Source organism: Aplosporella prunicola (genome assembly GCF_010093885.1).
Source record: "Aplosporella prunicola CBS 121167 unplaced genomic scaffold K452scaffold_115, whole genome shotgun sequence".
NCBI lineage: Eukaryota > Fungi > Ascomycota > Dothideomycetes > Botryosphaeriales > Aplosporellaceae > Aplosporella > Aplosporella prunicola.
Genome location: NW_022983643.1, coordinates 3,119 through 17,685, shown reverse-complemented (window position 1 = coordinate 17,685; position 14,567 = coordinate 3,119). Strand labels below are relative to the sequence as shown.

At 49.8% G+C, this 14,567-nt stretch overlaps 5 protein-coding genes and 1 pseudogene across 6 annotated transcripts; 2 read left to right on the top strand and 4 right to left on the bottom strand.

The window, feature by feature from the left end:
- Window positions 1-943: 943 nt before the first annotated feature.
- Window positions 944-2,058, bottom strand: K452DRAFT_332589 (uncharacterized protein; the record flags this gene model as incomplete). The annotated part of the gene is made up of 1 exon (XM_033545154.1): window positions 944-2,058. One exon carries the CDS (start codon window positions 2,056-2,058, stop codon window positions 1,135-1,137), a length of 924 nt encoding a protein of 307 aa, XP_033391133.1. The 3' UTR covers window positions 944-1,134.
- Window positions 2,059-4,271: 2,213 nt separating this feature from the next.
- On the bottom strand, window positions 4,272-5,890 carry K452DRAFT_293240 (uncharacterized protein). Its single transcript, XM_033541525.1, has one exon. It carries the CDS (start codon window positions 5,841-5,843, stop codon window positions 4,422-4,424), a length of 1,422 nt encoding a protein of 473 aa, XP_033391132.1. The 5' UTR covers window positions 5,844-5,890; the 3' UTR covers window positions 4,272-4,421.
- A 749-nt stretch (window positions 5,891-6,639) lies between these two features.
- K452DRAFT_332586 lies at window positions 6,640-7,089 on the bottom strand (annotated as a pseudogene; the record flags this gene model as incomplete). The annotated part of the gene is made up of 2 exons: window positions 6,640-6,957; window positions 7,008-7,089. Coding segments are annotated over 2 exons (400 nt in total), but the record flags the coding sequence as incomplete, so codon positions are not given.
- Window positions 7,090-7,372: 283 nt separating this feature from the next.
- Window positions 7,373-9,628, bottom strand: K452DRAFT_22933 (uncharacterized protein). Its single transcript, XM_033537033.1, has 3 exons — window positions 9,486-9,628; window positions 8,594-9,434; window positions 7,373-8,540 (listed from the first exon to the last, which is right to left on the bottom strand). The coding sequence occupies exons 1-3, from the start codon at window positions 9,538-9,540 to the stop codon at window positions 7,856-7,858; spliced, it is 1,581 nt and encodes a 526-aa protein (XP_033391131.1). The 5' UTR covers window positions 9,541-9,628; the 3' UTR covers window positions 7,373-7,855.
- Window positions 9,629-10,891: 1,263 nt separating this feature from the next.
- Window positions 10,892-13,492, top strand: K452DRAFT_22926 (uncharacterized protein). Its single transcript, XM_033537025.1, has 3 exons — window positions 10,892-12,675; window positions 12,726-13,325; window positions 13,393-13,492. Coding segments are annotated over exons 1-3 (2,232 nt in total). The 5' UTR covers window positions 10,892-11,044; the 3' UTR covers window positions 13,394-13,492.
- Window positions 13,493-13,752: 260 nt separating this feature from the next.
- On the top strand, window positions 13,753-14,088 carry K452DRAFT_213733 (uncharacterized protein; the record flags this gene model as incomplete). Its single annotated transcript, XM_033536214.1, has 1 exon — window positions 13,753-14,088. A coding segment is annotated over one exon (336 nt), but the record flags the coding sequence as incomplete, so codon positions are not given.
- Between the last annotated feature and the right edge of the window lie 479 nt (window positions 14,089-14,567).

Genomic DNA, 14,567 nt, shown 5'->3' with positions numbered 1-14,567 from the left:
GTGAGTCGATTTCCCAAGCGTGAGTCGATTTCCCAAGCGTGAGTCGATTCGATTCTGAGGTGCGAGTCGATTCTACGGACGTTTGATGTTGAGGAGATGGCGCTAGTCGGATGTGGTTAGCGCGGGAATGCATGACGAGGGCTACGCTGCCTGACTGCGCGTTAAGGACGAAGTCGATGCAAGTGAAGGGAGGAGAGGAAGAAGGATATAGAGGCAGGTGCGTAGGGGTGCAGCGCATTTACTGGTGTGCAATTGATGGACGTGTTGTGGGTTGCTTTGCTGTCTTGGATTGATCCCCTCTCAGCTACGCAAGAATCCGAACACCAACCAACCCTTTCCGTGCTTCTATAACTGAAGACTTCGTAGAGAATTCCCTCTCGTATTTGTATATGTATTGTGGAAACATCTTGATTGCTCTACTTGCCGGCAACATTCCCAAACTCTTTCATTTCCCACTTCCGCTACCCGGCGAACATACTTGCCGCACTTCTCGTCGCCATCTTTCCTCCTCGCTACAGTCTATTCTCAGTGACGCTTATGTCGCTCTCGAGGACGTAGCTCCTTGTTCTTGTGTTGTGCAGCACGTTGCGTACGCGGTCGTTGGCGGGGATGCAAGGCGTTGACATATGCATCAAAGTGCGAGAATCAGGATCGGCGGAGGAAGACCGATTGATCATGGTGGTGATGGACAAAACGAGATTGCGTATGCTAATTTCATTGATGGTAAGTTCTTCGCACTTCTCCGGATCGGTGTGCGAGTTGAGGCGGAAAGTTGTGGAACACTGAGCAGTGGATGAGAGGTTGCGGAGTCACTGTTGCCTTGCTTCACCCTTGGTGATCTATCTAACACTGTAGAGAGTTTTGATCGGTCGCCAGTGCTCGAGTGACCTTTGTCTGTGGATGGTTTGGTCCGTGCCCTTGTATTAAGTTCCGCCTTTACTCAGTGTTTATTTTTATTTCGGTTCTTTGAGATGAATTGCAACAATTTCTGTAGCGATCTTTTAAGACTAATGACTTAAGACGGTGCGACGCACACTAGACATTCTGAGAGACGTCAAAACATAATCCAAAAACCATTGCAAAGTCCCTTCCCCTCAAGGCCGTTCTCTCCTTCTCCGCGCCTCTCAAGACAATTTACTCCTTGTCCACGCTCGACCGTTCAAAAGCCCACATACCATTCTCGCACTCCACCAATCGGACCTCGCTTCTCTTTGCCCTCTTATGCATCGTACTCCGAGTTCTAGCAGCCGCTAGTTCCTCTTTCAAGTCTTCGGGAATGACGCACTGCATCACTGCCAATGGAGAGTTGCCCCTGACAGGCACTTTGTGTGTCCAGCTTGACCATGTTGCTGCCAGGAGGCAGATGGGTGTGAGAAGAACAAGCGAGATTGGCAGTATGAGCCACTTCCAACGGACGACGTAGAAAGGTTCTGATGAGTATGCTTTCCCATTGTACCGGTGATTGTCCGGCGTATTAGGTGCTCCGTAAATAGGCTTAAAAGACGGTTGACCATCATTGTTCTTGCTGTCGTTTAAGCTGCTTATGGGGGAAGCTGTCCTGATATGGTTGGTCATGCTTAGTGCTACATTAGATACCACTTTCGAGATGTTGGTTTGTTCTCGTAAAGCAGACATTATATCAGATGAGTAAAGTACATAATTGGTAGCTGTACTGGCGCTACTGCTGTTGAAGCTTCCGTTGAATGCTCTTTTAAGGTAAGTACTTATGGGCTTTCCTGCACGCTCCGCTAGGCTGAAGTACTTTGAATCGTGGATGTTAAACACGGCTGGGTCCGGCTCAAAAACCAAATTTTCATGTTCTGATAGAGTAGAGTGATTTTCAAGAGCTTGATGCAATGTTGCTACTGTCTGTTGATGCTGTAACCCGTTGTGTACTGCTATCTCGTAGGCTTTAATGCAGTACCAAAAGGCACACTCAGAGGCTTCTATTAATGGATGTGTTGTCTGGTTATAAGCATACCAGGCAGGTGAATTTATAGTTTGGAAGATCGTAAGATAGCTCCTGTGAAGGTGGCTATATCTGGTGTTGCTTAACATAGTTGGATAGTAAAATAAATAGTCGGATTCGTACGGAGAAAAGCCCAGCCTGGCGTGGTCTGACTCGAAGTGACTATAACATTTGCCGGTTGTTTCTAAAGTGCAGTTCCAGGTAATCGGAGGCGCAATCGAGCCACACTTTCCACAGACTGCGAGAGAAGATTGAAAAGGCCATGGTCAATTCCCCGTTGGGCAGGTTACTGGCAAATCATTGACCGTGGAGGCCCAGATTGCAGAATGTATAGAAGCCCTCATCTCAGGCGTTGGTTGGTAATAATCCTCCGAACCAAAATTATAGTTGAAGGAGTCATAACGTTCGGCTCTTGGCACGGACATATTCTGGCCCAGCGACAACATTTCGACGTCTTGATATTCTGTGTCCAGAACTTGTTGGGTAAAAGGACCCATCAAGATAGAAAGTATAGTGATAACCGCGCCGAGTGACGTGATGTGTCTGTGTTTTAAGTCGGAATTAGATCAACGGATTAAGTTAAACAGCTACCAAGCCTCCATGTAAATGAAATCTAGGGCTGCAGTACCTTAGACCGGTGAGAGCAAGTAGTTGAAAGCTCCCCATTAGGCCCCTTGTTGCTTAATCGTAGAGGGCGAAATCAAACAGAGCTCGAACATTTTTTCCCCTGTTTAGTTTCGAGTCTTTGAACCAGGCCCATTTTTGTTGACCCAAAGCTGACGAGACAGGTATTATCAAGGCAATTCATATTGTCGTGGCAATCGCGGATACAACTCCGTTAAGTGTTATGCCGTAGCCAGCCCATGGTCGTTGTGGCTTTCCATCTTGGAGCAAGAGCAGAACGACAAGCCCTACCATTGCCATGATTGACAATACGCATATTGAAAGCTCTACCTTTAACTCATAGAGAAGAGTACCGAATTGTGGAGATGTCCTCGATGATGCTGTGCTGAGTGCTCCATTTTCTTGGGCATTCAGAAAGGAAACAGCCTCGCTTCTCAAGGAGGAATGGTCGAGATCGGGTCCGGTTTCCGGAACTTCGCTCAACTCGTGAGCTTCGTGGGGACCCATCAGTTAGAGATGGATGACAAGAAAAAGGATTTATAGATGTCGTAACGACGAGAGATTGTGTAGATGTAGAGTGGCCAAGCTGAAGAAGATTCCCCGCTCCTCAAAAGCTACAGCCAGCCGGGGTAATAAGTCTTTATAGTACGTGCAAGGCAGAAACCAAGCAAACGCTGTACCTAAATTTGTCGTCATCCCGGAAACATGCCTATACATGACATATGGTTACTACACTGATCCTTGTTCGTCTAACCAAGGCGGATAACCAATATGAAAAGGAATTTTAAAATCACCTTTTAAAATTAGATCCAGACTCCCTTAGGCGAGTGGTAACAAATAGAGCTAAACACTGACAATTTACAACTACAGATAATTCCATGTAAACGATTGTTTTACTTTATATATTAGAAAGCTCGCTATTGTAGCTCCCACAACATATATTTGTACCACAATTATCCGGAAAGCATCTGAAAAGCGACCATCACAGCCCGTTGACGCCAGTAGGCTGAGCTAGCTTTCCTCACCACAGCCTTATACCTCCATTTTTATCCTACTCTCGCATACATACTTCGCATGTGGGTTGATTTGTTCTCCCCAAATAGGAGCTTAGCATCATATATCCACCATAAATTTACGCCATGGTGCGGCAATTAGAGCAGCTGGATTTGAAAAAACGTCCTACGATGATATGTTACATCCTAGGCAGCAGGCTACATGCCACGTAACACTTCCTATGTCAGCACACCATACTCGCACACAAACAGTGTCTTACCATAAGCCAACGTGTGACAAACTGCCTTCTTTAAGAAAGCCGCTTGCTTACCCACCTTTCTTTTCTTTTCTAATTGTATTTCCTCGTGTAAGAAACACATATGCTTATTCTCTCCCTAAGTGATTGATCGAACTCCTTTAGCGGCTAGATACAAGGCAAAAGATTAGCTGCGCTTGAGTGGTTAACTTTTATAAGGAATAGATACTAATAGCTAACAATTAACTAAAGGTAAACCCCCACTTTCAGTTAGTTGCCCTTTTCTCTCCTTGCACCACGAAAGATCAGCTCTCCACAAATTGTTGTACAGCTTTAAATGTTCACTGGTCTTCCGCTATATTTTAGGCGAAATTTTTCAAAACATTGCCTTTATCTCCAGAAATGTTTCTTTGTCTCTATCACGCGAAGAGTTTGGAACAAAAGAAAGGTCTTTGGCATAATGAAAGCCAAAAAGCTAGAACTGGCTGTGATATTCGCATACCCTGCAGCACGGCCAACAAACGATCCGAACAGAGTAAGTGTTCATCCTCCTAACGTATTCAGAAACCCCAAGCCTCCTCACGGTAAATCACAAACGTGCTTATGGCCAGCCAGCTTCCAGATCTCATCCCCCACCGGTTCCACCAGCTCAACACCCCACCGCTTAAATCGCGGCCTCAACTTCGCAACTACCTCCCTAGAAATGCACAAAAACTTCACCCTCCAGGGGAGCAACTCCACTCTCCTCAACCGCGGAAACCTTTCCCCCACACACTCAGCAAGCCGTTCCAAAAACCCTTCAAACGTCTCATCGCCCTTGACATCGCTCGTAAACCGCAGCCTTTCCAGCCCCTTTGGCAACAAATCCACCAGCGCCGAAGGTGTAGGCTCTGGCCCCGCAAGCCACCCCGCAAGCAACTGCGCCGAGACCTCCAACTCCCTCAAAAAATCCAGCATCCTCAGGTCTCCTATAGCCGAGACCGGCCTCCTGCCCTCCTCAATGCGCGCCACGTTGCATAGCACGTCCAAGCGCAAGACCTCCAAGCTCGCAGCGTGCAAGGCCAGTGCCTCCCTCAGCGTGGCCATATCCGCTTCGAGGGCACTAAGGCCACGATCTGGGTCTCTGCGCACAACGTACAACGACTTCAGCGCCGTACACGCTTTGCAGAAGTGCAGGACTGTTACGGCGGGAACGCTGTTGCTGAAGAGCGTGGCGTGCGTGACAGCGGCACTGCGGTCACAGACCGACCAGAGGAGTTTTGGGAACGGCCAGGCTGCGTCGAAGGTTATGGTGCGGAGGGAGGGCACGAAGGCGAGAAAGTCCATGAGGAGTCTGCAGGCGAAGGTACTAGTGAGCGAGTTTTGGCGGATGGAGAAGCGATTGAGCTGCGATAAGGGCTGTGGTGCTGCAAGCGTTGAGGTGTGTGTGATTGTCTCTTTGCGTCTTGGTCTTGCCCGTAGCCAGTTGTGGAGATCTGGTTTTTGCGCCTGGGTAAGGATGCGCAGATTCTTAAGGTTAGGGAGTGTGTGCACCAGGAGGGCCACCTCGGCCTCTTCTCTCCCTTCTCGGAGCTGCTTGAAGAAGTGATCGCTTATGTCAAGATCCAGCTTCCGTGCGGCGGCACAGAAGACATTGGTTATTCCTGCCGGTGGTTTATAGAGCCTGACCTTCTTCTTCTCCCCTCTCAATGGAATTTCGTCTCTCCCCAATTCTAGCTGAACATTTCGCATGTGCAACGCCAGGTCAGGGCGTTGAATCAACGTCATAAGAAACCCTCGCAGCTTTGATGGGTAATCGTATTGTGTATACACATACCCGAAGTAGCGTCTCGTCTCGGCGAGCCGACGGAATTTCTTTGACACTCGTAGAAGGTCGCTTACAGGTTGGATGCTGTAAGTGTCGATGCCGTACCAGCGGTCTGGCAGGAGACCTACGTAAAATAGTATCTCGTCCAGTAATTCCTCCGGAAGCCCGTCGAGGCATGGGGTCGGATTCTTCATGGCAATTCCTTGTGGGTCCGTTGGTACGAGGTGTTGATGGGGTACAGTACTGTCTTTAGGAGCTTGTGTAGAAGTCCCTTGGTAGGTTTAAGTAGTGGATAGAAAAACTGAACACGTTGGTCTTCCGACCAATTGATTGCTGCCTAATGGAAGGCAGCACTTTTCGTTTAGCTACCCAATCAAGTTTAAATTATTTAGGTCAGACGGTGAAAAATAAAGGGACTGGGGTTTTAATTGGACGAGCAAGCGCCTTCATGTTATGCTCCGCATTGCATTGCATTCTTCTGCATATAGCGATCGAAAAGGAAAGTTTTTAAAGAAAGGTGTTATGGTTTAAGCACTGAAGCATTACTTCACATGTCATTAACGGCGATATTATCTTCTATTCGTTTATCCATTCAGCATCAGCCAATGGCCAAACTTTAAAACGCTGTTATCTCCAAGGAACTAGCCCTTTTAAGACTTTATTCAACTGTTCGTTCATGGCACATAACCTTAACTTTCATGATTGTCAAAATTGCTCTTATCTTCCAAATACGATAATTTCCGGGTCGCTCTAATAGGAGCAAGAGAATCACGACTCCATCGAATCAGCAAAAGAAGCAGACAACCCTCGTCCACAACAAACTGACCGCATCCCATCCCTATAAGCACCACACACCTCCCCATCAGACACACCTTCACTAAGACAACCCCCCCTTCCACGCTCCCCCCACTCCCCCGCCTCCAGCTCAAAGACCTCCCTTTCTTCCCCCGTCCCCGCACGCATATTACCAACCAAGCCCCCCACCTCCAGCTCCAACACCTCGCCTTCTCCAATCTCGTACACCTCCTCCAACACAGTAGCCTTCCCATGCTTACTCTCCCCCGCCAAGCCCGTCCGTAAGCCCGTCTTCCTTTTCTTCCCTTGCCGTTGCCGGCGGCGGAACTTTAGAAAAAGCGTAAGGAGTAGGAGGACGACGGCGTCGCTGCCGGAGACGCCGAGTCCGATGCAGAGTTTTGTTTCTGTGGGGAGAGGGGTTGGGTGGAGGTGTTGTGGTGGTGATGTTGGTGTTGAGTTTGGGGTTTGCGATTGGGGAGGTGGCGGGGATGTAGCAATGACTTCCCGGGCAAGCTTTTTAGTAACGTAGTAGTACATACGGACAGGAGATTAAGCAAACTTACCCGCAACAGCAGCGGCGAGGCGCGCGCAAAGACACAAGACCAAAGGGACAACGAGCACCGTGGAGTAAGCTGAGTGAGGCATAGCTATGTAAAGCTACGCAGTCCCATGCCTTCGAAGGGTTTGGAGAGTAGTGCTGGAGAGAAGTATTGTAGTGTCACGTAGGTTAAAAGCGAGAATTCGAGACGGTCGGCATTTGGGGAAAGAAATTCTGTTCAGGCGGGCCGTTTGTGTGGGAGCTGATGGGAAGCGTTAGTGTTAGTAATATCTTAGAAGATTGTACTGATGTGGGTGGTACTGTGTGCGACTATGTACGCCGTACGCCGTGTACCACTTACTATAATCGCGGAGGGGGGAGCGGAGGGATACTAGCTTAGCGGGACTCAACTTGCTTTAGAGGTACTAAAGTCATACTATATCGTGGTCTTAAATTAATCAGTCTGTTCTTCATTTTATAATTTAACAGCAAAGACAACCCTTCTACACTTAGCCTTTATAGTGCCAAAATTCCAAGAACCACAGCTTGTCCCAATAGCTGAACACTAACCACAGAACTGCGCACTTATCCATCCAACCTATCACACCCACCACCTCCCGAACTCCAAACCAAACCCAGCACTCAAACCCTCCTTATCCCACATCGCCTAACCCACAGAAAAGCCCACCAAACCAAACCACCGAACACTGTCCCTTTCAACAAGAAATCATCATAAACGGAAAGAAGAAGACGCGCTTATATAGTTAGGGGTATGCTAAATATTACAAAGTCTTAACGTCAAAATGAAACGTAATGGAGCAGAGCAGCGCCGCCTGCCACCCCAAAACTCACCACACGACCCCTTCAACTCCCCTACATCTTCTCCCCAGCACCCTTCTCCACTCCCGGCGACGCGACCCCACTCCCCTCCAACTCAGCCCAGCGCTCCTCCGCCGGCAGTTCCACCGGCACTAGCTCCTCGCCCGGCACCTCAAGCACTTTTCGCGGCGCCTCCATCTCGCTGATCTCCCGATCCTTGCCTTCGACTTCACTGACCACCTTCCCAGGCTCCAGCTCCTGCACTCCATCTGGTTGCAGCTCTTGCACATCTTCTGGCTGTAGTTCCTGGCGCGAGTCTGCCCCTCCTGCGCCCTTCTTCGCTTTCTTCTTCTGCTCTTTCTTTTCTTTCTTCGCCGCCGCCGCCGCTGCTCTAGCTTCTCCGTCGGGACCGTGACGCCGCTGGTGCCGGCGCAGCATGAACAAGAGCGTCGCAACGCACATGACGCCGATTGCGCCGCCAGCGACACCGACGCCGATGCCGATTTTGGCGCCTGTGGAGAGCGCGCTGCCGTTGTCGTTCTGGGTAGCACCGGCGGGCGGGGATGCGGAGGATGAGGACGTCGGCGTGATGGAGATGGCGCGCGAGGAGTTTACGCAGTCGAGACCACCGGAGATGGTGCCGTTTGAGGCGAGATGCGTTAGGGGCGCGCAATCAAAGTCTGCGGTGGTGGTGACGTTTAGGTGGCCGTCGAGCTTTTGGAGCGCAGGGAAGGATATGCTGTGGCGGGGGTTAGCAAATTAGTGGGGAGTGTGGGGTGTGGTGGTATTTACTCTGTGAAGTAGCCCGTGATGGCGGAGTCGTTGCCGACAGTGGCAAGCGCATCAAGTTCGAGCTGCTTTAAGCTCGAGTTCTCCGTGAAGTTCATGCCGTCTATAATCGAGTCCAGACTTGGAAGAGAAATGTTGTCCAGATCCGGATTATTCCAGATTTTCAAGGTGCCGATCTCGCGCAGTTTCGGCGCGTAGAACGTCTCAATGTCTGAGTGCGACATGTGGAAAGTGTCGTTGACAGTTTCGAGCGCCGGGACCGACAGCGACGAGGCGCTGTTTTCGATCCATACCATCTCCGCGGTCGAGATCACGGGCAGAGATATCGTGAAGTTGTCGGCATTGGCCACGAATTCTATGCCGACGGATATCTCACGAAGCCGCGGCAAACTGAAATAGTGCAGATTACCGTTCGTGGTGATCGTTATCGTACCGGCACTCTCCAGGTTTTCCAACCCCAGCCCTTCGGCCGTCGTGATCGACGTGTTCGCGATGGATATGACCGATACAGAAGTTATCGGCGTCGAGAAGTTGAGACGAGGCAGCGCATGCAGCCCGAACCATGCGAGTGCCTCCACACGTGTCAAGCGTGGGAAACTCATGTCCGTCATGCTGCTTAAATCCGTGAGGACCAGCGCATCCATCGAGCGCAGGTCTTCCCCCGAGATGGAGGTCAGTTCGGGCGCGCTCGACGCGTTCAAGTTGCCCATGATGACTTCGACGCCGTCCAGCGTGACGTCGCCGGCTATGTCTGTCGCGAGGGCAATGTCACCGGTCCATGTCGCACAGGATGACAAGGCACTCGCCTGGGTTGCGGCGTGGATCGTGGTTGTCCCGGAGCATGCTGCAATGTCGGTCAGAATGATGTTGTTTGTCCAGGGTCAAGAGGACTTGCCTGCTGTAACATGGCGCAACCAGAATAACAGGAGAAAATGAACGATAAGCATCATTTGGCGGCCTGTGTCGACGGATAACTACGAGCTAAACATGCCAGAGAGAGGAGAGCTCGGAAAGCACAGGCTAGAAGCCTAAATGTGCAAGGCCAACGATTTGAAGGATGCTCTTCTGCGGCGATGTGAAAACACGGACGGATTACCCATACACCGTACCAACTTCACGACTGAAATCAGGCGCGACAAGTCGTCCGGCCAAGCAGACGGAAGAGCAAAAGTTGCAGCTGCCCCTGGGCGTTTTGCACGGTTGGGCAGGTCGTTCGGAAGTCGATCCCAAATCCGGACATAGTAATAGAGCTATCGCCCCCACGACCCCACTCTTTGCCATCGTTGGTTCCGCGGACCTCACTTGAAGCTGAAATGCAAATGCTGAAGCTCCAGAAATAGGACTCTGCCTGTCCGGATGACAGCAGTGGACGCATGTTCAGCCAATAGAATTCCCCGAGCAGGACTGTCCAGGGCATTACTCCGGCGCAGCCTCTTGGCTTCAAGCCTCGGTCCCCTCCACAGCTATGACCAGCCCGTCCAGAGAAGCACAGTCGTTGGCACAAGCGTGCCTGAGCTCTGACCTCTCTCCGCAGACCATCGTGTGCTAGTAAACCGGAACGGCCCGCCGATGTCGGTAATGAGTCGTCGCGGCACAGTCTATGCAACCGATCGTGATGGGGGCCAGAAACGCGGCCGGCGAAAGGGCAACAGGCCAATTAGCCGTGAGAGCGGACGGCGTGGTCAATGGAGATGGACGACTCACACCAACAGCAAAGATGGAGGACTCGATTGTGCATGATAGCGGCTGTGGCGGAGGTTAACGATCCTGTCGTGCCTGACGATGTGGAGTCGAGTGAGAAGCGCGGCGGGGTAATCGTCAGCGCTAAGCCAATTGGTCAGCCGTACGTCGGCGGTCAAGCTCACGCCTCACGATGGCGACGCGAGCTCGACGCGACTTCGACTTCACGCAGCCGACAAACACCCCATCCTGATCCCATCTTCCACTTCGTTTGCGGATTTTCCCCCTTCACCAAAGTCCGCAACGCCTAGCTCAGCGAACGACGCGAGACGGGACAACGGGGGAATCCTTCCGCTGCCGCCTTCGTGTGGGTCCTTGTGTATTGCGGCACAGTTTTTCTGGTCCTTGCCTATCCAGCCCCATAACTTGCGAGGTAATCCGTACATGACTGGCTGTACAATCCACTAAGTTCTGCTCCTGCGCAGAAACAACAAACGACATTTGCCTGCATTTTAGAAAGCTTTACACTCTCACCCTTCAACCCATCGCGGTTTCTTCTTTCCTACCATGAGGAAACGCGACAGAGTGAAGGATTTTTTCCGATCCAGGGCTTCTCGAAGCCGTTCTCGGTCTCAAGGCCCTACTACATCATCTTTAAAACCATCTGGAACCCCGACCGCCGACCATGCCAGCGAAAGTAGCCGGTCATAGGCAAGGCAATCATCGCAAGTACAGGCCCATACGAACTCCGAACCCGCTGTCATCAACGTTTCAATGACCTCATTGCCCGCTCCAAAAGGTCAACGCCCAACTTTTCCAAATCCAGGATCTCAAAACTCAAGTTCTCCAAGCCCCAGTTCGCCAACTCCAGGTTCTCCGGGAGGTGAATTATTGGCAAAGCAGCCAGCACAAGGCCAAAGCTCAATGGCAATCTCCCATGTGAACCCGTTGTACGACGCAGCCTTCCGAAAACACATTGATAAGCTTCGGGAAGATGAGAAAGATGCCTTTCTTGAAGCTCGCAAACATATCGCGGAGACAAGTCTTCTAAGCGACATCAAAACATTGGACGAGGCACACGAACAAACGTCAAACTTTCGAGGACGAACAGGACCCATCCAGAAGTTCTTTGCTCTGTTGGACCGATTTCTTGGCGGTGTTTCGATTGGGACAGGGTGTAGCCCAGAAATATCATCAATAGTTGTTGGTGGTATTCGACTAATAATCGACCTCGCCAAGAACTTCCTTTCGTTCTTCGACAGACTATCCGAAATGCTTTGTCGGTTTGGCGATTTTCTGGACCCACTGGCAGAATACGCAAAGTCTGCAAAAGAGAATGCTTCAATCCGCGACGCTCTAGATGCTGTATACGGTGATATCTTGGAATTTTGTAGGCACGCACGCCGCGTGTTTGTTGACCTCCATGAGGAGAAGCGGAAGTTTGTGTCCGTCACAGTTTTTTTTAAGTCCTTATGGGAACCATTTGAGGAAGAATTCGGCAACATAAGGTCGAACATGGATCACCACTTGCAAGTGCTTGACCACACTGCCAGCGCGTCAACAACAAACCAAGCCCACTTTCTGTCTTTGAGCGAAAAGGAGAGGAGGGAAAGGGAACAACGCAAAGAAAAAGAAGACTTCCTCAAGTGGATCTCATCAACATCGCATGAAGAGAGACACAGGGCCGTTTACGAAAAAAGGCATCCTGGCACAGGCGATTGGTTTCTTCAAAGGCAAGAGTTTCAGGAGTGGCTCGACAAGCCAATATCCTCTCTCCTTTGGTGCCATGGTAAACTTGGAGCCGGAAAGTCGGTCCTCGCCTCGAATGTGATTGAAGCCATCCTTGAAAAATATGCCCCAGACCCGACTGTTGGAATTTGTTTTGCTTATTATGACTATACCAAAAGCAGCTCTCAAGACTTTGCGCAAATCGTTTTGTCGCTCATTAAGCAATTGTGTCAGAAATCAACTATCCCGGATGCCTTTATGAACGCAAAACGGAATGCCGATCCTCCTTCCGCTATAGGAGATCAACACCATTTTTCGATGAGCGCACAAAATTTCAAAGAATTGTTTATTTTGATCGACGCACTCGACGAATGCCCCAAAGAAGAGCGGTCCAAAACTTTCAGGTTCATTAAAGAAGCACTGAACAAAACTCCACTGGTACAAACAAGAATATTTGTCACAAGCAGGAGGGAATCCGACATCAACTTGGAACTCGAAAACCTTAGAGCACCAACAATTCAACTCGAAGCCCAGAATGTGGCTGCAGACGTCGAGGCGTATGTTCGTAGCGAAGTACAGAGTCTACGGTCCGGCCTAGACGGAAAGAAGCTTTATGTCGCAGATGAACGGCTCGTACAGAAAATTATCAGTACTCTGACCGAGAAAGCTGATGGAATGTAAGTTTAAAATAAATAATTATCCGGAAATATCTGCTAATACCTGCTAGGTTTCTGTGGGTAAATCTCCAGCTGCGGCACTTGTGCGAAAGCAGCGAGAGGAGAAAGGATAAATATGTGAAAGAAGCACTTGGCAAACTCCCTTCTGGCCTAGACAACACGTACCGCAAAATATGGCAACAGATTCAAGATTCCAACGAATCCATGAAGGAACTCGCTCTTAGGAGCCTTGCATGGGTTTTCTATGCCCAACGTCCTTTGACAATCAGAGAGTTTTGTTCCGCTGTCGCGGTTACCGAGGCGAGTATGAATACCAAAGAGCCAAAGCCAGAACCGGAAAACTGGGAAGCAATTCGTTCGGCGTGTGCAAACCTCATCGAGCTGGAAGACGGACCTTTGTTACCATCCCGGTACCAAATTTCATTCCAATCACGTGTTGAATTAGTTCGGCCTATTCATTATTCAGTCCAAGAGTTCTTTACCAAGGCCGCTCAATCGGAATCCGGCATATTCCAATGTTTCTACCAACCCCACGTCCAGCAAATTCTTGCAACCTCTTGCATCAACGAGTTGCAGTTTATGCCATCGTACATTCCCGCGCATGATGCATACGACTTCATTTACAAGCTAGAAACTGCTCCATTCCTATGGTACGCAGCGCAGTCTTTCGATGTCCATTCACTCAAGGCCAGCGATCGCTCACAACAATTGACTCAGAGGCTCACCCACCTCATAAGTCTTGGGCCTGATTTTACAAGCTCCGTACAACAATTGCGATCTTTAAAGGGCGAACAACAAAACATCTATTTCCCAGACACCAACAAGAACTTCATTATCCCCGTTTCTGCGGCTGGTGCTATACTAATTTTTGCCACGCAACTGTTTAACCACCCAAGCTTTAAGAACCACAGGCAGAATGTGGAGCTACCAAATAGCACAGTACATCAAGCTGCCTCTGCCGGTATCTTTGAAGCAGTCCAGTATCTTGTGGAGCGCAGTACGGATGTTGATGAGCCTGACGAAAACGGAAGCACATCACTCTATCATGCTGCGGCAAATGGGTTTGAGAATATCGCAAAGTTCCTTATCAGCAAAGAAGCAAACGTCAACCGTTATGGGGGTTTCTACGGGTACCCGCTTCAAGTTGGTTGTGTTTACGGCCATAAACAGATTGTTCAAATGCTGCTAAAAGAAGGTGCCGAAGTTAACGCTCGAGGTGGACACTACGGCAATGCTCTCCAGGCTGCTGTTGCGGAAAACCATGAGCAGATCTTCCAAACCCTCCTAGATAGAGGCGCAGATGTTAACGCTCCGGTCGGATATTACGGCAATGCTCTCCAGGCTGCTGTTGTAAGTCGCAATAAACGGATCCTTCAGACCCTCTTGGACAGGGGCGCCGACATTAATGCGGAACACCACGGTTGGCTCAGCACTGCTCTCGTATGCGCCATTCGTGTAGGAGGTGATGAGGACATAGTTCAACTATTACTTGATAATGGCGCCGATGTCTTTGCAAGAGATGCCGCGGCACTCAAGATGGCAATTCAATGTAACTGCACACCAGTCTTGGAGGCAATCTTCAAGAAAGAAAAAGTCCTGGAAGTTTGCCGGCAGCGGTGTGCAAATGACCTCCTTTCATCTCCACAATCTGTCCAGACCAAATTGATGTCGAAATTCAACATATCCGAATCCTGGACAGAGGTTGATGCACTTCCTTACACTCTTGTCATTGCTGCGGCTATTGAAAAGACCGACGGAATTTTGGCTTTCCTTCTGAGTAAACCTCCTCTTGCAACCAACGGACACTACGAGCCCGACGAAACCGACTTTCGACGGATAATTCACATTTTGAATGACCTTAAACGGTCTGTTCACTGTTTTATAACAGCTGC